This window comes from Gallinula chloropus, assembly GCF_964237585.1.
Source record: "Gallinula chloropus genome assembly, chromosome: 15".
Taxonomy (NCBI): Eukaryota; Metazoa; Chordata; class Aves; order Gruiformes; family Rallidae; genus Gallinula; species Gallinula chloropus.
Genome location: NC_140100.1, coordinates 3,315,799 through 3,338,161, shown reverse-complemented (window position 1 = coordinate 3,338,161; position 22,363 = coordinate 3,315,799). Strand labels below are relative to the sequence as shown.

General features: G+C 52.6%; 1 protein-coding gene across 2 annotated transcripts in view; it reads left to right on the top strand.

Annotated features, from left to right (window-relative positions):
* Positions 1–7,625: 7,625 nt before the first annotated feature.
* The window catches only part of PRKCB (protein kinase C beta), a gene marked incomplete at both ends in the record, with an annotated part of 125,803 nt that continues 111,065 nt past the window's right edge, over positions 7,626–22,363 (top strand). For both annotated transcript variants that reach the window (XM_084271228.1, XM_084271227.1), the window contains 2 exons: positions 7,626–7,795; positions 8,100–8,131. In XM_084271228.1, the coding sequence (XP_084127354.1) occupies positions 7,626–7,795; positions 8,100–8,131 (202 nt within the window). The remainder of the gene's footprint in view (positions 7,796–8,099; positions 8,132–22,363) is intronic.

Genomic DNA, 22,363 nt, shown 5'->3' with positions numbered 1-22,363 from the left:
CAACCCAACAGCAACTGAGATGCTGCTCTCCATAACCAGTGCCGAGTCATTTCATTAGAGAGCAGTGAAAAACCTCATGCAGATTATTTTCCATTCAAAAATCCTTTTGATTTCTAAATTAGTAAAGCACAAGTCTTGCTGGGGGATTTTTTTTCTTTTCAGTTTTTCTTGACAAAACCTTTTCAAATATTTCTGGAAATTCACCAACAGGCAGGTTATTCTCTGGTTTTAATTCTTGGGTTTTATTGCTTTTCTGACCCAGCTTTTTTTGACTTTAAATCTTTGAGGTCTGAGTGTTACCAGGAGGTCCCACGATGCTCCACGCTGTGCAGAGCAAACCAGCTTGTCTGCAGCGCTGGAGTCCCAAAGCCATCACAGCCAGCAGCTCACTCTCCTGCTTGAGCGCTGCTGGAGGGAGCTGGGCTGGAGAGATGGAACCGAACTGCAGAGACATGATGCCACAGCTGAAGATGGCAGCAATGTTGGTGGTGAAGCTGCAGACAGGCTCCCGTGGTCACCGGTCCTGGGAGGGAAGGTGAGACACCTTGGCCATAGCTATCGCAGCCCATCAGTGATGCTCTGGTAACACAAACCTGGGCATAAGGATACGGAGCCTGATGGCCACCAGCAGCAGGGGGGATGTGTCATCTGGGGTGGGCTTGGCCAGGCTTCCCCACCCTGGCAGGCACAGCACCCAGGGAAGGGGGTGGTGGCGTCTGAGCAGTGGCACTCACAGCCTTTGTGCTGGGAATTCACATGGGTTGGTATCTGTGTGGGGCTTGGGAGGGTGAGGCCGCTGAGAAGGCAGAAACACCAGAGTGTCATGGACAAGAATGAGGAAGGAAACCCATGTTTCTGACTGCAAATCCTCCACAAGCCTCTTCCCCCACCAGCTCCACCATGGTGTCCGGGCACACTTCTGCCAGCTGCAGGGTCAGGGAGGGCAACTGCCCAGACATTGGGGGACAGGGAAGCAGGACCCCAGCATGCTTAGCCAGCAACTCTTGCCTGTGTGCTTGCTTCAAGCTGGAATAATCTCCAGTGGAAAAAACACAAGATAAAAGTGATGAGAAAAGGCAGTTCCCACCCTGCACTAACAGGACATCTGTGCTTTTATCTCAGGCTTTTTTTTTTTTGCTGGGAAATGACCCGACCAGCTGGAGACACAGTGGCCCAGGAGCAGAGCTGCTGGGGTACAGGGAGCAGAGGATGAGCACGATGCTTCAGCAGTATAAGGCAGATAAGACCTGTGCTCACTCGGAGCAAACAAGCTGGGAAGAGCCATCCGGTTTTCTGTGAAGCATCTGTGTGAAGGGATTTACGTGCTCAGGGCGCCCTGGCAGCAATGCCAGGCTAAGCTGGGGGTGGACAAAGGCCAAAGCTGTTGTAGGAACGTCTATCTCAGGATTTCTGTCTCTGGGATTTAAGGCACCCAAGTGATAGTATTCTTGAAGCAAGAAGCTCTGAAGCATCCCCAGTGCACCCCTGACCCGCAGCAGGACTAATCTGGGCTCCGTGGGCTGAGGGTTTGCTGGCGCAGAGGCAGTGGCAGTGAGGGAAGAGGTTAATGGCTCAGTTGTGAGGGAAGCCCTCCCAGGCGAAGGTAATGAAGAAGTCATTGTGCACCGGATCAGCCCGCCGCCTGTAACTGAGCCTCATTGTTATTTAAATGGAGCTCCTCGCAGGGCTGGGTGAATAACTTCACCATCAGACGGGTTTTTTTTCCTGAGCAGTGTGATGAACCAGTACTTAAAACCAGCCATCCCTTAGAAGGAGGAGTGCTGCAGAGAGATCTGGGTCCTCGGGGATGGCAGCTGGAATTTGCTGCGGCACCAGCAGAATTATTTTGCCTGCCGGAGGAGGCAGGTGCTGCTGCCCCAGCCTGGGAGATGGGAGAGGATTGCAGGGGCTGCGTGGCACTGCTGGCACTGGTGAGTGTGCTTCTGCTCCCCTCGGCTCTGCCTCTAGAGCTGGGCTCAGTCCCTGGACAAGACTGATCCTAAGAAAGTGGGAGCATGCCAGGCACCCAGGGGTGCCTGTGTGGGTGCTGGGAGTGCATTCGTGCAGCTGGATGGGAAAGTGGCTGTGCATCAGCTTGAGCCCATCCCTAACACCTTGGTCTTGTTGCTGTTCAGTTTGGGTCTGGCTTTTATAATCCAGGGGAAAAACGTGATGCTGCCCTTAACTCTGAGTGCTGCTGCCCCGCATCCCTGTGCAGAGACATCCCTGTCACTCGGGCTCCTGCCACCCCACTGAATTCACTTGTGCTCCAGCCCAGCTTGGAAGGCAGCGTGAAATCCCCGTTGGTTTGGATCAATAGCAACAAATAATGACCACTTCCTACCTTGGAGTCGTGGGACATGAAAGCCACTTATTGATCAAATGGCTTTGGAAACAAGCAGCAAAGCCCCAAGGATTTTACCACTAACTTTGTTTAACCAACTGTGCAGGAAGGAGGCTTGATGTGGGCCATTTCTGGGGACATGAAACAGAATTAATTCGTTCTCCCTGAAAGCCAGCAGACAGGAATATGAAATATTTAAATAGCCTAACCATGTTTGTGATGTGCTGAACCATGTGAGTGCCCGCCCTGAGACTCTGCTTTCCATGCATACAAGCTTGGAGCTCTTGGCTTCTGCAGGTTTTTGACCACAGGCTCCTTGTCTTGTTTATTCACCTGTGGTGTGCTTTGCCTTGAGGAGGGACTGGTGGGCCTGAGAAGCAGCACTGTGCTTATGTGAGCTGTGAACACCAGGCCAGGCACCCGCTTGCTCCTCTGGTACTTCCCTGTGCAGCCTGGCAGCTTCCTGCTGGGACCTGCACCCTCCAAGCTGTCACCATGTCCCGTCATGCACTTTGGGTGCCTGTGAGTCCTGGGCAGAGGAGCACAGACCAGCTGGAAGAGCCTGGAAATGGGGCAAGAGCTCTGCTTCCTCAGGGAATTGTGTTCTCTGGTGTGGTGGGCAGACGCTGCGATGGACTTGGGGTGGTCAGAGCCCTGTGTTAAGAGCCGGGTTTTATAGCAGCCCCCTCACTTGCTCGTGTGGAGGAGCAGCATGTACCAGCTCTCTGCCAGCCCCCAAACCACTTTTGAATAACCAATGACCGCGATGGAACCCTCTCTTGTGAGAGCAGAGGTGCTCTGCAGGGTCCACGGCCGGCTGGAGCCCCCAGCATCCCCAGCATCCCCCCCACTGCAGGCGACAGTCCCGATGCCCCTCGGTGACAGCCCTGGCAGATTCCATGCAGCCTCTGAGCAGACATCCCTTCGGCATCCGCGCTGCCGGATCAAAACAAGGCTGCTAAAAAAACCCCGGGTGGAAGTAAATGCAATGCGATTGCTTTTTGCGGCTGAGATGGGGGCAGCAGCTGCTCCAGCTGAGCATCGCCGCCTGGCCGTGCCTCCACAGCTCTCCCCACTGCTCTCCCCGCCGCCGGCCGCTCGTGAGGGTTTATGTAAGGCTCAGGCGCTAACGTTTGGGCTGCTTTGTTTTCACACAGCGGCTGGCTGCGAAGGATGCTCTTGCCTCCAGTGGGTGGGTAACTAGGTCTCTCTCCTCACATGAACGCGGCTTCTCTCTTGCTCCGTCCTCTTTGCACGGAGGACGTGAAACATGCAAAGACTGGGGAAGCAGGAAGGGAAAAACCAGCGCTGCTGATGTCGCCCTGCTGGGGGTGGGGGGGGGGGAGGGGGGCCCTGCCTGCCACCGCCTCCGTTCCCAGTGCTCCCACAGACAGCGGGTGACCAGTGCGGTCAGTGCCACCCAGGGCAGCGCCATGGTGGGGGGTGCCCCAGCCTGTGTCTCCAGCAAACATTTTGGGTGAAAGCTTTTAAAACTTTAGTTTTATCTCCCAGGCACAAAGAAGCTGTGATGCTGCCTCAACATGCATCCCTAAACCCTGGATGAGCCCTCCCAGGACCCTGCCAGCCTGCATCCAGCCTCCTGCTCCCGTGAGCGTGTCCTCAGAAAGCTTCATTTGAGCTCCACAGAGCTGCAAGGAGGCAGGAGTTGATGTGTGGCATGAGAGCCAGAGCTAAGACTTTGCTGCTCACAGAGTGATTGCCACTGGGCTGCACCCGCAGGGAGGGTGCAATAGGTCCCTGCTCCAGGGTCCCCCGTCCTTGCTCCAGCATCCTCCATCCCTGCCTCAGCCCTCCCAACATGCTAGGGGTGGAGTGGGTGAGAAGACATCCTCAAATACAGGGGGAGGCCTCTGAGCACTGCTGAGACACCTTTATATTTAATTAGAGTTTGACTCTTCCTCCACCTGTTTCCTGTCATAGATTTAGGTCCCTAAGAAACACATGCTGGGGTGTGTGGGGGGGGGGGGGGTGGGAGGGGGGAAAGAAGAGAAAAATCTGTTCTCCAGCTTCTCCAAGTTGTTTAGAGAAATCCAATGTGGGCACCGAGGGAGCAGCATCCCTACATCCATGCAAGGCTGGAGGCTGCAGCACGGATTTGCCAGGAGCTCACCTCCACTCCCACGCAAGCCACTGCTCCGGGACGGCAGCTCCTGCACATGTCCTGGCTGCACCAGCAGCGTGAGGGGCTCCTGCACGTGTGGAGACAGAGCTGGCTGAGGGAAAGGGGAGAACTTACTTTGTCTTTTGGGATGCTGTTTCTCCACTGAACTTTGGGACTGGCTCTCCCACCCTCCCCACACTAGTACACGGCAGGGCTGGAGCTGTTGCAGGGTCTTGGTGTGACACACTGGGCTGTGCCATTGCAGCGGGTTTCTGGCCTGAACTCCTGACAGTTGTTAGTTGCAGTTGAGGGTTTTTCTTGGAAAGGGCTTCTGTTACTTGCCTCCTGCAAGCCCAACGTCTCAGCCTCATGCCAGGCTCTCTGCTCACGTTTCCCAGAGCGAGTGGCAGCCCTGTGGTGTGCTCAGCATTTTCCCTTCCACAAAGCAGCTCTTCAGTTGCCTGGTGGGAGGATGAGGTCCCTTCCTCAGGATGTGAATCATGTCTCTACAGGAGCCTGCTTCTGTGCCCGTTGTCTCTGCATCTCCTGTGGCTGTGGGGCTGCTCCCACCCCCTGGCAGTGGAGGGAGGCCACAGAGCCCATGGGTAAGGCAAGCTTGGGTTTTACAGTGCCGTGCTGGCAGGCAAGGAAAGGAGACCCCATCTGCCCATGTCGCTGGTTGGGTTTTGGTACCCAGTTCTATCTCACGACTGGAGCCAAAGGAGGGGAAAATGTGGCACAGAACCTGCACTTTTATGGAAATGGGAATGAATTGAGCCAATTTCCCTCTGCTCCATGTACCGTGCTCCCCTGGGAGCACTGGTTCAGAGTTGTTTGTGTGTTAGCCCTCTCACCACACCTGTGGGGACTTTACTTGCTAGGACAATTTCCGGAGAGGAAGGAGCTGCTGGGATGTTCATCCCGACATTTCAAAGCGCTGAGGGGATGTGGGTACCCAGCTCCCATGAAAATCAGCGCTGTCCTGAAAAATCCTGCCTTTAATAGGGTACGACTCCAAGCGTGCTAAACACTGAGAACAGCCAAGTAAGGAAAAAAGAAGGCGACTCCCCAAGAGTGGGAACTGTACCTGCCTTTTGTGCTGCTCAAGCATGAACGCTGACACGGTTATCAGGGCTTCCAGGGGGGAGTCAAAGACGTGTTCCCAGTGGTTCCTGCTGCTGCTGAGTTTCACATGCAGCAGCTTCGCGGGTTGTGTTTGGAAAATGGGCACATACGGTAAAAGAACAACAAAGAAGAAACAAGCAGAGCCCAGAGTTTAGAATTAAAATGAGAGGAATTCAGCCTAGCGTGGCCACGTGTTAAGTGCAGCATGCACTTAGGGTAATACAGCACTTTCTTTCACGAAAGTACACAGGAAAGGAAGCGAAATGACCCGTTATTATTGTCATTACTGCTCCCATTCCTTTGCACGCAGAAGGAATTATTGCTGTTGTGAAGATTTCTATGTGCAAACCGGCGGTGAATAGGGCCTCACACCCAAGGCAGAAGACACCCTGCAGCACAGGCTGGCACGATGATGGGGAGAAAAAGCACCACCTTCCTCCCCTGCTTTCTCCAGCACACCACGGGAGGCCTCGGGAAGGTTCCCCTTCATTTCCACATGACACAAACTCAGTGAGAGGAGGGATGCCTACAATTTATTTCTCCTCCTTAGCATTAAAATCACATGGTGCTGGGTGTTAGTAACAAGCCTGTCTGTTTATGGAACCACGACATCAGCAGGACAGGTCAGCTACGTTTTATTATTGTAATGAACCTTTTAAAGCAACCGCATAATAACAGCTCAGTGCCTATTTCTGGTAAGCCTCCTGGGCGTTTAATTCCACAGAGCTGGAGGGGTATTCTTCAGAGAAAGAGCTTGTAGGATGGAGGGCTGGATCGGAGCGGAGCGGGAACCGCCTTGGTCCACAGAAGGAAAATGATCACATGGCTGCAGAGCCAGAATTAAATCCCACAAATGAGAACTTGGAAAGACTTGTTGTTCACAGAAATTTTCATGTGATTATGTTTCAATTAAAGTTGTCTCCTGTTTTGATTTCAATTCGCATTGCCTCGGCTCCCAAGCCAGGCATGATACAGCGTCGGGCTGGCACAGGGAGACCTGGACATCAGAGTGGGACACCGAGGAGGAGGCTGACAGATCTAATTTTCAGTGACCATGAATGCTGGCAGGTAGCAAGAAAGATGAATGGCAAACGTGGTGTGAAAACTCCTCCACACTACTCAGCTGAGGTGTTTTCAGTGAGTTGGGTAAAAGAAGGTCTGCAGGTATTTGAACTGTAAGTTTAAAAAACCCCCCGACATTCTGAGAGGACCTCGGAGCTGGTTGGCTTTGCATCCCTTGTGCCCTGTGTGAGCCCCAGCCTGCCTCTGGAGGGTGGCCCTGCTGCACTCCCCCAGCCAGGCATGGGGCCATGCCCCTCCTCTAAACTTACTCCTCTCACTGCTGCCCCGTGTTGTGCGGAAAATCGGGTAATTAATTCTGGCCTTGACTCTGGAAAACCTTGGCCTCCTAAGGGGGTTTGGGAAAAGCCATCGTTCTCACCGCCGGTGAGCACAGGTGTCCCCCGCAGCTGACTTGAGGGGACGATTTCCCTGGGTTTTGGGGTGTTTTTACCACGACGATTATCGTTATTATTACTTACCCACCTCCCACCGAGTCCTGCTCATCCCTCACCCTGCCTGCCCGGGCAGCAGTGGCAGCGGGAGAGGGCGATGTCCCCATCCGCGGTGCCGCAGCCGGGGACCCCCGCGGGGTCGGGGCAGCATCAGCGCAGGGATGCAGGTGGCGTATGCAAATGAGACGCGTGGGCGGAGCCTCTCCCGGCACCGCCCACGCCAAACCCGTCGGGGCGAGGGGGGCCCTCCCCGCCCCCACCTCGCGGCGGCATATGCAAATCAGCACGGAGCGGGGGGGCGGGGCTTGCCCCGGCTCTCTATGCAGATGAGGGGGCTGGGCGGAAGCGTTATGTAGATGAGGGGGCGGGGCGCCGCCGGGTGTGTGTCGGTGCCTCCAGCCAGCTGCGTCCAGAGGTGCCGAGCGCAGCCGAGCCCCGGCCCCAGCTGCAGCGGGTGGACCGCGGCGGGCAGGACCGGAGCGGACCGAGCTGAGCCGGCGGCCGGCAGCCCTCGCAGAGCATGGCCGAGCCGCCGGCGGCGCCGGGCCCCGAGGGCGAGGAGGGCCCGGTGCGCTTCGCTCGCAAGGGAGCCCTGCGGCAGAAGAACGTACATGAGGTGAAGAACCACAAGTTCACGGCGCGCTTCTTCAAGCAGCCCACCTTCTGCAGCCACTGCACCGACTTCATCTGGTGAGCGACCTCCCGGGACGCGCCGGCCGGCACTGCCGCCCTCGGAACGCCCGACCCGGCTCGGCGGGACCCTCCCTCGCCCGTTCCGGGACGCCCGGCGGGATCCCTTCTCACGCAGCCCCGCAGCGCCCAGCCCGCCGCGACTCCCCCTTAGCATCCTCCGGGCACCCCGTCCTGGCCCGGCTCCCCTCAGCCATCCCCCTCCCCAAGGTGTCCCCCGGGCCCCCGCCCCTTCCCGCCGGCGGCACCGGGCTCGGTCGTTGCGCTGCGGTGCCGGTTTCTCACACCGCCTCTCTCTCCGCAGGGGCTTCGGCAAGCAGGGCTTCCAGTGTCAAGGTGAGTGTCGCGCTGTCGCGGGGGAGGGGGCTCGACAGGCACAACCACCCACCCCCGGGACCGGCCCCGCCGCGAAGCCGCCCGCGGAGCATCTCTGCTGGGGCTGGCGGGCAGCATCCCCGCGGGAACCGCCGTGGCCAGGCCGGGGAAGCAGCTTAGTCATTTTTTTTTTTAATCAACCGAGCAACTGGTCGGTGCTTTTAAGCCGGTTGGGTTTTGTTATCAGAGATAAGCACCCAAGACTTCAGCTAAATCCCCCCGAAAAAAAAAAAGGCAGTGGGAAGTTTATTGTTTTTAACGTACTTACCACGAAAACATGTGTTTTAATGGCAAACAGGCTGCGCGCCGGCTCGGTGGCGGCAGTGTGATGCCGTAACTATGCAGCCTGGAAGAACTTGAATGGCTTAGTTGTGTTGCTGGGGAAAAAATGAGGCTTTATAACAAAATATGTTGCAGTAGCTTCTGGATTACTACAATCAGAATTCTTTGTTCTGATAATGCTGGGATTCTGGAGGAGCTCTTTGGGGATTTATGATGTCCCCTCAGGAAATTAGGATGAATTAACTGGGCTTTATCTGGTTGCTTGGTGCTCTTTTAGCTCGCCTAACTGCAGGTTGCTCATGCTCGCCCATAGCCTCGCTAATCCTGGCTGTGATGGTGTGGGTCACACCTGCATGAGGTTAAGGTCTGGGCTTGGGATTCAAACAGGGCTGGTGCTTGCAGTTAGTTGCTGGCAGTGAAATTTTGCTCATGAACATTTGGGCAGAGTTTTATTTTGGCTGGTGGCTGAATTCCCAAGCTGAGGTATTTTGCATGAGAATGAAACCTCTGTATAGCTCTAATATCTCACAGACAGCTCATCTTGGCAGCCTTCACTGTGTCTGAAGCAGAAAACAGCCTCCCCTGGGTTATGGTGCGGCGCAGAATCGAATGTGAGGTGCTAAAGTGGGTCCAAGCCTGGGACGGCAGCTCTGCCTGTGTGGCAGCTGCAGGCAGGAGGGCTTTGTCTTGGGTGCTCTTGGGAGCATCTCTGCAGATGCTCATATAAATGGTTTAAGTCTAGCCCAATCTAAACAGTGCTGCTGCTGATCCTTAACACCTGCCTTAGAAGCATGACCTTAAAATACCAAAAGCCACCTCTCAGACCCCCACCGAAAGGCCTGGGCTGGTGCTGGCAAGCAGAGGAAAGCAGGTGGGGAGACTAAACCATGTCCTAGTAGTGTTACTCAAGGTCACAGCTTCCCCTGGTACCTGAGGTTTCATACATGGGCAGTTAAGTCACATTAGTGAGAGGAGTTTTGTGCAGCTTGCTGTGGGTTTTCCTAGGTTTACCCAACCATTAAGTCTCTGACTTCCCTTGCGGTGCAGGCAGTGTCACGCCAGGCGTATTTGTGCAAACCCAACGCCCCTGAAATGTGAAGTGTGCTGGAAAAGCTAGTGGGGATCATGTGGTGGTGGGGGGGGGCAGGGGTTTTCCTGTATCCTTTCTAGTGCTTTGCTCAGTATTGGAAAATTTGAGTGTTTTCAAGTGTCTTTCCCAGCTGTTACAACTACTGCCCAAGCCTGTAATTGTGCGTTTGCTTCAGGTTTATCCTTAAATTGTTTCTAACCAGTATTAAATTGATCATTGGTGTGAGGTCAGTAAATGGGACTCATGAAGGTGGTCTCAGACTTGCTAAAGTGTAGCAACCTGCCTTTGATTGGGGAGACCTTCCCTCCCTCCCCCCCGCCCCTGCTAGTAGATGCTACACAGCACAGCCCTGCCCTGTGGGTCCTGGAGCAGGAGAGCTTGGGAGGCAGCAGCCACACCAGTGGGATTCCCAGCAGCATGCAGCGACACCTCCAAAGGTGCACGACTGGCTTATAACGTTCCTCCTTGCCTTAAGAAGCTGCTTTCCTGGTTACTCTGGTGTGAGAGATGTGAGAACAGCATCAGTGTGTGTATCGCCCTAGGAAATTTTGTAGACCGCAGTGCACAGAACAGGCCAGGCTTTACCCCGAACACCTTCCCAAAGTCAGTGAGCCGTGTGGCTTTCTGCAGGTGTTCCCTTCTGTGAGGTTCTGAGGACCCTGGGTGAAAGCACACGGGGTTGGTGCCCCGTGATGGAGGGCACGCTCCGTCTCCGTGCAGAACGCTTCCAAGGTGGGGAAGCCAAGCACGAGCTGGAAGTCGCTGAGCTGCCTGCCACCTGTTTGGAAATCACAGCCACCCCAGGAGGCTCCAGGAGGGAGAGCGGTCCTTCTGCGTCGGGAGGATGACTTCGGGCTGGCACCACACACCGCTCCTGCCCCCAGAGCAGGTCAAGCGGTTACACCAGAGCTGTGATTGTGCCAGGTGATGCTGGGTATGGCTGCACTTGGCAAGAGGCACTAGGCTTTGGGACTGTGCCCCATGCGTTGTGCTGCAGCTGCTGTTGAGCTCAGTAAATCAGTTGTATTTACGTGGAAGAAAAAAGAATCCTTGGGGGCTAGCTTCTGTTTAGAGGGTCTTTTTCTTTGGCTCTATGGGGCTTGCAGTGAGCTTTGATTGTAGTGGCTAGTTCTCCCTTTATTGAACGCAGCTTTAATTCAGTTTTAACAACTTCCCTGACTATTTTATCCTGCCATTTAGTGGGGATGGCTAGAAATGTAGCTAAGGCACACGCCTGCCTTGTTACTGAGCTGTTTCCTATTGCCATGCCTGTGTTAAGTAGGCTTTCACCTGTGCCCTGATTTCTTTCTAGGGCATTTGCAATAATTAGATAGTTAATTAGCTCATTACTTGTGACTTTTGGCAGGAAGTTAGCAGAAACTGACTCTTTGTAGCTTGAAATACTAATGGATGCCACAAATGCCACTTAATTGCTTACTAATCTGCTTCTTATCCTGCTAGACAATCTCCTTCTTATCCTTATATGTATCTTCAGACTTCCTGGGCTAACGGCTTGCTTCAGAGCCAGGCAGCGGGCAGCAGGAGGTCTGTGCACAGGCAGCAGGGCTGGTTCTTACAGGTTAACAAAAAATAGCAAGGTACTGTGGGGGTCGGAAGACTGAAGTGCCGTGGATGTGCCTGGAGCTGCCAGAAAGATGAACTCTTTCTGGGGGAAGCTCAGTGTGCACCTGCAGCCCTGTGTATGTGTAAGCCTGTGGTGCAGGGGGGCTTTCTGCCTCTGCTGTGATGTTCTGTTCTAGCTGGAAAGTGTGCATGCTCTCTTAACAAAGAGAAGCAGGTTTGCATGTTCTCCCCTTCCCAGGTTTCAAGATCCAGCTGTCCAAAACCCCACTACAAGGGAATATATGAGGAGGGAGAGAGCAGCATCTCTTCTGCAGGCTCCCTTGGTGAAGGAATGTCGTGTGGCTGAGTTGAAACCGATGGCTTTGCTGTCTCAGTTCTCTGAACTTAAAGTAGTGCTTTGAGGGTGGCAAATGGAACTGGTTTGAAAGCTGTTGAGAGTGAAAAGCTTGATCTCATTCTCAAATGTGCTGCTTTGGGGAACCGGCAGCTTTGTCTCCACCTTTCTGCTCATGTTCTGCCCTTTCCATCCGTGGGGTATCTCTCTCCTCTTGTCCAAGCAGCTCGGTCCCTCAGCAGATCAGGGCACTGCTTGCATTGGAGGTTTTGTGAGGGATACCTCACTGAGAGCTGGGTTTGTTTAAAGCTGGAATCACCATTGCAGCGGTTGGGCTGTGCTCCCACCCTGGAGACTTGGGATGAGGTTGAGGTGTTCACGTAGAGGTGAAGAGCCATGTAACGTGATTCTCACTTAGGAGCAAAAAATAACCTGCATCTGTTACTGCTTTCACATCTACAGAGCAGAAAAGATCTTGGAAAGAACAATCTTGGATCCTTAAGAGGAGAAGGGAAGAAAAAAAAGCATCATTTAGCAATGGATGCTTGGATCTCATGCAGTAACTTTTCTGGGAAAACGATGACTTCTTTTCCTTGGGTATGACTCAGTAAGCAAAGATACTCTTCAGATTTAATCTCCTTCCAGACTTCACACCAAATATAATTCCTTCCTTCAGCTTTTCTTCCCCTCTCCCTGTCCTCCACATCCAGCGCTCTCGTTTTGTGCTCTCAACGACTCAACCTTTGATATAAAAACTGAGCAGCTGGAAAATGTCGGCCGGGCCTTACCTTTCAAGTGAAGTATTTCTCTCTTGCTATCTGCCTTCAAAACCCACCCTTCCTTCCCCCCACCTCTTTGCTGCCCTCCAGACGGAAGTGAAACCCATAACAGCTCTGGTCTTAACTGCAGCTCGGGCTGCTGCTGCTAAGGGTTTTTGTTTGTCACCACTAACTTCACGCCAGCGTTCAGTCGTGTGCTTTTATTGACTGGATTAAGCAAGTGAGAAACAAAAGCAAAACAAACTCCAATCATTCAGAGTTGCCTCAAACCCAGTAATTTCGTGTCAACATATTATGCACACTGGAGAAATGTTAGTATTCAAATAGACTAATTAAAAATGTTACTGCAATTACTTTTGCAACACAAACGATGCTAATTATATAATGCAGCAGAAATTGGAAACATAATTTTTTGGAGGGTTGGTTTTTTTTTGTGTATGTGTGTGTGTGTGCCTTGTGGTGGTATAACAATTCTCAGCTCTTGCAGCCCGAGCCTGGTTCTCCGGCCGCTGGGACAGCGTGTTTGGAGCAGGTAGAAATAGAAAGGGGAAGTCAGTGCGGTCCCCCGTGCTGCACCAGATGGTCTGTGCTTCTGCAGAACTGCAAATAACAACAGAGTGACAGGGAAAATGGGAAGATGTGCCCTGGCAGATCTCGGTCGAAGGATCGAGTCTCATTCAAAGACTGGTTTTAAAGGCTGTGGGCTGAGCTGGTGTCCTTAATCCTGCCCTTCCCCTGTGCTGGATACCTGAAGCCCAGAAGAGCAGCTGGGGAAGGGGATCTGTTTTGGAAGGAAATCTGGGCTCTCTGAAGCCTCTTGTGGGACCAAGTCTGTCACTGTCGGGTTCGGCAGGGATCGCTTCAGCTGCAAAGCCCCACCAACATCTCCTTTCAGTGCAGAAGGGCTCGTTTGAGCTTCTTGGTGGAAGTAGTTTCTCTTTTTCCCTCCCCCTTTGCAGTCAGCATGGTAGATTCTTTCTTACCTCCTGAGATAGCTGTCATCCTGAAATGATCTTAGACTTTTGATAACACCATGGCCTGTTACCTTCCCAGGGTATCTGTTGTTGACCAGCAACAGGGAGCTGGGCAGAGGGTCTCGGAGCTGGCGCTGGGGTGGGTTTTGTGCTTTGGGGTCAGCAGGAGGGTTTGCACTGTGTCTAGCTGGTGTCTTTCAGCTGAGACTCTGCTGTGGAGTTCAAACAGCCCTGGTAGACGAGCCTCTGCCATGTTTATTCTCCAGATATCGAGTGTTAAGAGGAATTTAATGCCTGGGCTGTCTTTATTGTGACTTCTGGGCAAATGGTATAGGTGGGGTTTTTTGAGCCTACAAATTCCTATGGGCCACGGGCTCCTGGAAGGGCATGTAGAGCATCCTTGCACTAGCAGTAAGTTGTGGGAGGACGTTCACCTGTCTCTGAAATAGCAGAAGACGCTGGGGCTGCAAAACAGAGCAAGCCCGTGAGAGTTTGGTATCTGGTGTATGTAGAACAGGAGGTGGGGTTGAATCTCCTCTCAGAACTTGGTGTGAATTCTGTTAACTGATGGGGTTTTGTTTAGAAACTCGAGGTAGAGGAGTTGCGCAAGCTCTTCTCGTGGGCTGCTGCCCTCCCAGCCAGCCAGCAAGCCCAGCTCCTCATTCTTCTGACTGTGTTTGAAAAGGTAAAAAAAAAATCCTACAAATGGTTGAGCCGCTCGACAATGGCATCCAGTCCCCTTGGGATTTATCAGCAAATAAGTCGCATGATCACAGTGACTAAGAAATTAACTTCTAGCTGTGCCTGTAATTTAGTTCAGGGCAGGAACTGCTTGGAGCATGTCATTATGAAGTGTACAATCAGAAGGGGAAGGGGAAAAGTGCCGTCCCCTGGTCTGAATCGAATGTGTGTGGTAACAAGAAGGGATGCTTATAGTGGTGGGTGGGATGGGATTTTGCCCAAGAGAAATGTTTGGGTGGATTTTTTCCCCCCCCTCCTGCAGAAGCCAGCTGTGCAGAGGATTAGTGCTGCACAGGAACACAAACGGAGCTGTGGACCTGCCAGAGTCCGACTGTGGGTTGGTCGCCTTTATATATGTGTGGTAAGGCTCCAGCACGAGGGACAGCACGGAGCAGCGGTGGAGGGCGTTTGCGGTGTTGTTAATTCCTCTAGCAGGGCTTCATGAATCACTGCTCTGAAAGGCCGTAAATTAGTGCCATTTAGAAAAGGTGAGTAACAGGCTCCCTGTAGGAGAGGGGTAACTGCAGGTCTTCCGGGCAGCGCGTTCCTCGCGCTCCTCAAGGGCTGCGACCGAAAACAGATCACTGAGAACAAGCCCTGTGAAAAAGGCAAATGAAACAACACCAAAAAAGCAGGAGCCCTCATGCAGTGATCCTGGATGCAGCCTTGGGTTTCCATTGCTGTGTTCTCATCCTGCCTCCTGTATTCCTGGCACAAATGCCCTTCACCCTGCTGATGACTGACGTGTGTGCTGTCCGTGAGAGCTGGGCAAGGGGAAGAGGGAGGAGAGAGTGGTGAGTGCTCCACAGACCCTCCAGGCTTTTCAAATGATGCTGTAGAAGACAAAGTGCAGCAGGGGACTTGTTCACCCCATGGGTTGTCATTGCCCTGTACCTTGAGCTTTAGCAGAAACTCCTACTGGAGCTGGAGCCACTGCATTCCTTGGAGCAGGATGGATGCCTGCAAAGGCTCCCTGGAGTGAGGTGTTGTGCTGGAGTCTACCTAGACAGAGGCACAGGGCCAGTAGAAAGGAGGGCTGTTCTGCTGTGCAGGGTTTGCCTCCTCTAAAGGCAGGTATGTCAGCTTGAGGCTGCTTTCCCCATCCTGCGATCCAGCCTGGGTTGGTGTCAGTGACCACTGTGCCTTGACCAGGAGTCCCTTGAACCAGAGGGGTGATGGTAGTGGACGAGCTGTGACATGGATGCAGTAAATGCTGTAGTCCTCCAGGCAGCAACCCAAAGGGTGAAGATTAAAACCTCTTCCAAGCTTTTCAGCCCACCAGGGTGAGTGCTAAGGGATGCTTCCCAAGCATGGGGCGATTGCCCCAGCAGAGAAGGAAGGGGCTCTCACTGGGAGGGACTTAACTCTGGCTGGCCCTGTCCTGCCAGCCTGGAGCAGTGTCACCAAGAAGTCAGGTTTTTTCACAAAAGCCATAGGCAGGGTGGGGAGATGAGAATAAAGCTCCAGTTATGTGGTGCTTGGTAGCAGCCAAATGCTTTGTATTAAGCAGAAGCAGTTCCGAGAAGTGGCTGTGCTGGCTGTAACTCTTCTTGGGAAGGCAGTGTTCCCAGCCACGAGCTGCTCCTGGTGAGAGCTGTGCCTGATGCTGTGCAGGGCCAGAAGCAGCCGAGCACTCAGCTCGCTTTACCGGGGTGCTGGGGATTCCTGGGGGCACCCTGCGGAGCAGTAACTGTGGGGTCTCTCCCAGGGGATTGCTCTGTCCCCTCACTGTGTCTCATCCCAAGGAGCTGAGGGGCAGCAAACAGCTTTGTAGCCATGAGCTACCATGGCAGCTTCCAGGGGCGGCTGTCAAGTTGAGTGGGGGAAGCTGCCTGTGCTGCAGACCCCAAGCACTCACTCCCTTGCTCTGCTTGGTGCACTTGTCAAGGCTCAACCGAAACAAGGGATGGCTCCAGCCAAGCAGCTGCTTTGGCTTTTCAGGGTTTTCTGCAGGGGAGGAGAAGGAGATGAGCAAACACCTTCTCTCTTTTGGGGAGCAGCAGGAAGCCTGGCATGGTGTGGGGCCAGGCTGGTGCAGGGCCCTGGTGTGGTGCAGCTGCAGGGGCTGATGTGAGCTGTGCCTTGAGGAGAGGGGGATCTCCATGGTTCATGGCTGTTTTGTGTTAGCGATGCCCTGTTCTCTGCTCTGATTGTCCTAATAGAGGCTGTGAGTGATTTATCCATCCTGTCTTAGAACAGTGTCCACTGGAAACATAAATTAAAACCTTCTCCGTGTGAGTAGGCCACCTGAATTCTGTATAATTAAAATGATAAATTGCAAGCAGCAGTCCTCCTCTTTCCTTTTTAGGATTATTGGACTCCTTGTTGATAAAGGGGGGAAGCAAGACGAGGCCTTACTGGGTCCCACTTGGTACAGTAAGTCAGCCCTCACCATAGCTTCCGACAGCGGACCCTGGTGAAAAGGAACGTGTTTCAGGGAACACGACAGCTCTGCTCCTGCAGCATCACAGTGCAGATGAAGCTGCGTGCTGCCACTGTTGTTCAGCTCAGCATCTGCTGGCAGCGATGGGCATTGTCTGCTGGCCGCACGCTGATCTGCAGCGCGTAAATCGCTTCAGGACGGCTCCCCAGCAGCCGTGTCATCCGCACTGTAGCGCTCGGTGCAAGCTGGAATAAGGCTCGTTGTCATCTTCCTGCAAAGACCTTACTGGAAGCCAGTTACTTTTTCTTCTTGCTTGCAAAGTGCCTCTCCACTGGAAGCTTTCCAAGGCTGGGCAGACCTGGGCTGTGGCGATCGTTTCTCTGCTGTTGGGTGCTGATAAATGCTGTTTAGATGAAGATGTAATTCTTTCCCTTGCTGATTCTCCAGCACGCCTGAGTTGCCTGCACAGTGTATCTGCTGGCGTGTGTCAGCTGAGAGGGGGGATGCTTGCGGGCTGATGGGGATGGCATGTGCAGTCGGGAACCAGGCACGTTGGCTGGCCAACTCTTCGTGGCTCATCGTTGACCTGAGGCGTAATTGCGGCTCTGCTCAAGCTGTTTGCTTTTGAGGGATTTGGGCTGACTTCCTCAGCTGTTCGTAGCTGTCCTGCTCTTCCCATCACGTGGAAAAACAACCCCAACAACCCCCCCAGCAAAGCCAACCCAGTTCTAGTGTGATACCTGGATCAGCAAGTGCTCAGGATGAGCACTGTAACCTCGTTAGCCTCTTGCTTTCAGAGTTTAACTCCTGTAGCACAGGAGCAGAGATCTTCCTGCCTCAGCTTGAAGTGCATTGGTTGTTGAGTATCTTAACAAATTTGAGTTACATCTTGTCAGTTTAAATAATTTGCTTCCTTATTTGGTCTTGCTTTTGTGCCAGATTTATGCATCTTGTTTAAGTATGACAAGCAGAATATACTCGTGATTAATCCTAGCTGGACAGGCGATGCCTGCCAAAAGGCCCGGTGTTAACGGGCTCCAGCACATGCGAGTTACTGGGCTTGTGAACATGAGGCAGCTCGCCTTGAACTGTCCCTTTTGCATCCAGACAAATCTGTGTTTTTCCAGCCAGTCTAGCGTGAGCTTTCCTCTTCGGGTGGGAGTCCTCACTCCTCAGGAACCTTGGGAGCAAGGAAATCATTCTAGCTCCAAGCGGGAGAGAAAAAACACAGTGAAACTTTTTTGGGAGCTGGTTGTGGAAAAAGGGGGATGGTTAGTGACTCTGCAGGGAGCTCTTGGGAGGAGCTGGGCTTCAGCAGGGTGTGTGGTTGCTGGAGCCAGCAGGTACAGGGGGATGTGTATGAGGGGCAGGGTGATTTAGGGGGTACATGTGCTCCCAAGGCAACAGCTGGCTGCTTGGGGTGGCTGCCTCTGCTGTCAGTTGGGGTCATGTTTAAAATCTCCACCCTCCTCTAGTTCTCCTCTGGTCTTCCTACATTTGATATTTAGTCAGCAGCGGGGAAGCTAAAAAAGATTCTGATGCCTCAGTCTCAGCATTCAGCTGCTGCTCCTCTTCCTCATGCTGTGACGCTGGTACATTTTAGTTCATCATATTGGTAGATTCCTCCCCATCTTCTGTTGCCATGAGAAATGATGCAACAGTAATAGCTTCACCTTTGAAGAGAACAGCTGAATACCTTTATTCTTACGGCCTGAACAGCAAGCACATTTAATAGTTGACACTCCCAGCACATGAACAAATGCATTTTCATGATTTCCAATTATAGCAGAAGAATGAGAAAGGGAGGTTGTGAAGAGGAGTGAAAGTCGCCTTGGCTCTCCTGAATGGCTTCATGCAACTCTGCTCGGTGACATAGTTATGAAGTCAGGAGTCAGTATGAAGATTGTTTTGTAATATCAGTAAGAAGCTGGAGTGAGGGGGAAGTGGCCCACGAATTTAATTTGCATCACTGAGTGGATTAGCTCCTGACGCAGTGCAAAGTCATTATTTACCGTGTCTCCAGATCTGCCTTTATCGGTGCATGGTTTGGGGAGAGGCTGATTCAGAGATCATTACATCTCCCTGTTCTGCTTGGCGGGGACTGTTAACACTTGCCTTGTAAGCAAAATGATGGTGCTCGTCAAGACTGTTAATATTGTGCCTACCCCAAGGGGCTGAGTAATATGTTTTTGGGTTTCTTTTTTTTCCTTCCTTTGCATTCATTACCCTAACTACTTCTGCTTTAGCTTGATGTAGGGAAAAAATGTTTGGGATTATTCTGTAAGCCGCCACTAACCTACGGTAGTTGAGAGGAGAAAGATTCCCTTAGCGGTACAGATGGTGCAACCTGTGTCCCTGGTCCCTGAGATGGGTGCAGCTTCCCCATGAAGCAGCGGCAGGTCTGGCTGAGTCGTGCCAGTGTGGTCTCTGCGGTGTTTGCTGCTCTCAGCCCAGGTCACGGTGCTGGGGCTGGTCTGTCGCTATCGCTCAGGAGAAGTCAGCGTGTTGTCACCTCTCCTGTACTGATGGAAGATTTACACACAGCTTGAGGTAATCCCCCAAATGGTTATTTATAGACTCTGGAGCTTGGTACAGTCTGCTGTGGAGCAACCTTTGCCATAGCGTCGTGACGGGAGATCAGCTTTGGGACAGGCTTCATTTCTTGTTGCCTTACAGGCTGCTTTGGGTAAATAGAATTGAAGGGAGAGACTCAAATTCTCCACATTCGCTCAGTTTCTGAAGAGTCTGATGGGATAACTTGCTTTTTGGGGGGGCTGATCAGAGCAAAGTGCCCTCTCGTGCAATTGCTAGTGGAGAGAGTTTCTGAGGATGGTAGAGCGGGCAACAGGGGCCATCTCTGCATGCAAGGGATGAGAAGGGCTGAGCAGGACACCTTTGCTGTCTGTCTGTCCGTTGTGTCCTCCAGTCCTTGCTCCCCCCAGTCTGCCACGGCAGAGTCGGCTGCTTTCAGCTTGCAGCCCCGGGAATGGCTGTAAAACTGAACTGATTCACATCTGTGTGATCATGCTCAGTCTCCAGTAGCTCAGTCCATTAACTTCCAAATTTGTCTTATTCGTTTGTCTTTGATGGAGAGGTGCCTCAGGGCCAAAGTCTTCTGGAAATGAGGCTTGTAGGTCTGTAACAGCAGCGAGTTATTCTCCTGGGTAAAACAAAATGACCTTCGTGGCAGCAGAGAAGCTGATTTCAGAGTTTGCTTCTGGGGGTTTTCCCTGTGTATCTACATGCTTGTGGCTTGGCAGTGAGATGACCTCTTCAGAGACTGACAGGTCCCTGAAGCCTTCTACTGCTGTGTCACCTCCTTGGTGCCATCTCCTCCCAGTCAAAGGAGGAGAGCGGGTGCCATGGTGGCTTCCTGCTGGAAGCCAAACTTTGTGCTGAAAGGGTGAAGTTTGTGCTTCATCATGAAGTCTCCTGGGGCTGCCCCTGATCCTCCAAATCTCTCCAGATGCCTGGAGCTGCTCTGTGCTGCCATGTGGGTGGTGGCATGAAGGATGCCGGTCAGCCTGAGTGTGTCCAGAGGGCTGATGCTGGGGCCTGTGGCTGTATGGATGGCTGGGGAAGGAGAGCTGGGTCTGCATTGCAGGCAGAGGTGGCCTGCAGGCAACGTGGGAAGGTGGTGGCCCTATGGTGAGGTCCATACACAACGGGGTGAGCTGTGCCAGTGGCAAGGTCTGCACTGGGGAGAGGTGTCCCTTCTGTCCGCAGCCTTTACTAGCCTTGTAGGAAAAGCTGCAGAAGGTGGGATGCTGGTTGGGGAGATGTCTTTGAACCCGTGCTGCTCCACCACGTGGCTAGGAGCAGCAGGAAGGGGAGCTGGGCATCAGTCCACGCTGCTTCTGCCCTAGACACCATCTAGGTAGGACACGGCAGATGCACAGCTGTGGTGGTGTAAGATCAGAGCTTCTGACCGAGAGTCTCCTAGGGCTTCTGAGGTGGAAAAAGTCTCACTTACTGGGTCATTTAGAGACTCTGAATCTGGGGTTTTGGCAGGAGGAAAGGCTTTAATTAGCTGCTGCTCAGTAGGGCTGCTATTAGATCTTCAGAGCAAGATGCTGCTGGACTGGAAAAAATGTAACAATAGCTCATTTGCTTAGGAAACCATGATGGTGATTTGCATGTTGGTTGAGTACTAAACCCTCATAGAGAATTCTTCTAAAATAGCTTTAAACTACACTTGAAATTTCTTCCTTCTCTGAAGCTGTATCAGTATCTGTCTTGGTGCCAAACAGTTTGGAGTTTGAATTCCTTTGTTTGCTGCTCCTGCTCTGCTGTATGGGAAGGGAATGTTTGCCTGGGCTGTGGACAAGTACTGTCATCAAATACCGCATGACAAATGGGTTGCTTCTCTCAACCTTGGAACAGAATTAAATTCTCCCTTATTATATACCTAAAAGGATTTTTTTTTTCCCCCCTCTAACAGCAGTCCCTCTGTTGACCTGAATACTCAGGAGACTCGTACTGGGGTAGGAAGCTTTGCAGCTTGTTTTCTGAATCTCAGCTCTGCTGCTACTTGAAAATAAGGTGCTTAGAAATACATTCTGGAAACTTTTAATGTTTCTGCCTGCATTGTCTGCTTGCACAAGACGATCCTGAGCATTGCTGGTACAAAAAAGAGAACAAACCTCTAACCTTGGACTGGCTGTTGCTCCGGTCTGTATTGCCCAAGAGCTGAGGAGAGAGGCTGACTTTCACTGGTTGGTGTTTGAAGGCAGTGGCTCCATCACCAGAAGCAGCTGCCTCTCCTGCAATGTGCTGCTCGCTCTCAGGAGAGCAGCAGAAGCAGGCAGGAGAGTCGCAGGCTGTCCCCTGGACCCTGACCTGCGCTGTGGAGCAGCTCGTGGGGAGGCTTTCTGCATGGTCTGCATCACTGGAGGACTGCTTTTCTTTGATTTAAGGCTTTGCTGCAACTTGTTACTGTTCCTTTCCCAAACACAAGTTAGGAATCTCCAGCTATTGTGGCCTCAGTGTGCTGTGCTCCCGAAGACAAAGTTCTTTCTGCCTTCACCTGGCTGCACTTTGGCTGGGCAGTGAATTGCTAGGTGAGAGGCTTAGCGGTTAGATCGGTTTTAGCTGTTTCCCCAAGCTGCTGTGAGAGTCGCTTGCGTGGGTAGGAAAAATGGGATAACAGCCCTGTGACACATTGTGCTGCCTGTACCTGCCGCCGTCGGGGTGGTGGGGGCCAGGTCTTGCAGGAGGTGGGATGGAGCAGGGAGCCCTCTCTGCCTGGATGGGGACAGAAACCAAGGCACAGCATCCCTGGCCAGCATCAAATCCCAGTGCTGCTGATGGTCTGTGGTGTGTCGGAGTTCCCTTCCAAAACCACCTCCCCCGATCTGGGTTCTGTAAATTTGGAAGAAACTTCATTTCTCTGGTGTTACTATTAACTGAGTCCAGGAGGATGAAAATAAATGACTGTTGGGAAGGGCAGACTGACTCACTTTCTCATTCTCCTGTAAATTTCCATTTAAGTTTCGGTTTAAGCTCAGGTATGAGGGGACTGAAAGCTAGTAATTTGTGACAAAATCTTCTATTTTAGATCACGGTAGAAGAACTCCCTTTCTAATTGCAGAAATTATAAGGCTGTGATTCTTGTAAAGGAATACCAAATCCAGCAGGTACCTGTGAATTGCCTCTCAGATGCTCTGCTTCAGAGCCACCCAAATGAATGTTGTGCTTTGTGCTTTGGTGGCTTGGTGGTGCTTGTGCTGTGACCCTGCTACTTACTGGATCTGGGGGTTGCAGGGGTAACCTGCACAAGTCAGGTGCTCTCCACTGTCCCACGGCCCGAACAACAACCCTCTCTTGCTTTTGCCCTTGCTCTTGCTGCCTTCATTTGAGAGCCTTTAGCCCTGCAAGAGGCAGAACAGTTGGTCCTCACCCCTGCAATGACAGCTGGGATTTTGTAGGCTTTAGGCTGTGCTGCATCATCTGTCCCACCTTGGGGTTTGTGGGGCTGCAGCCCACTCAGTCATTCCCCACATGTGAGCAGCTCAGTAATTGCACTT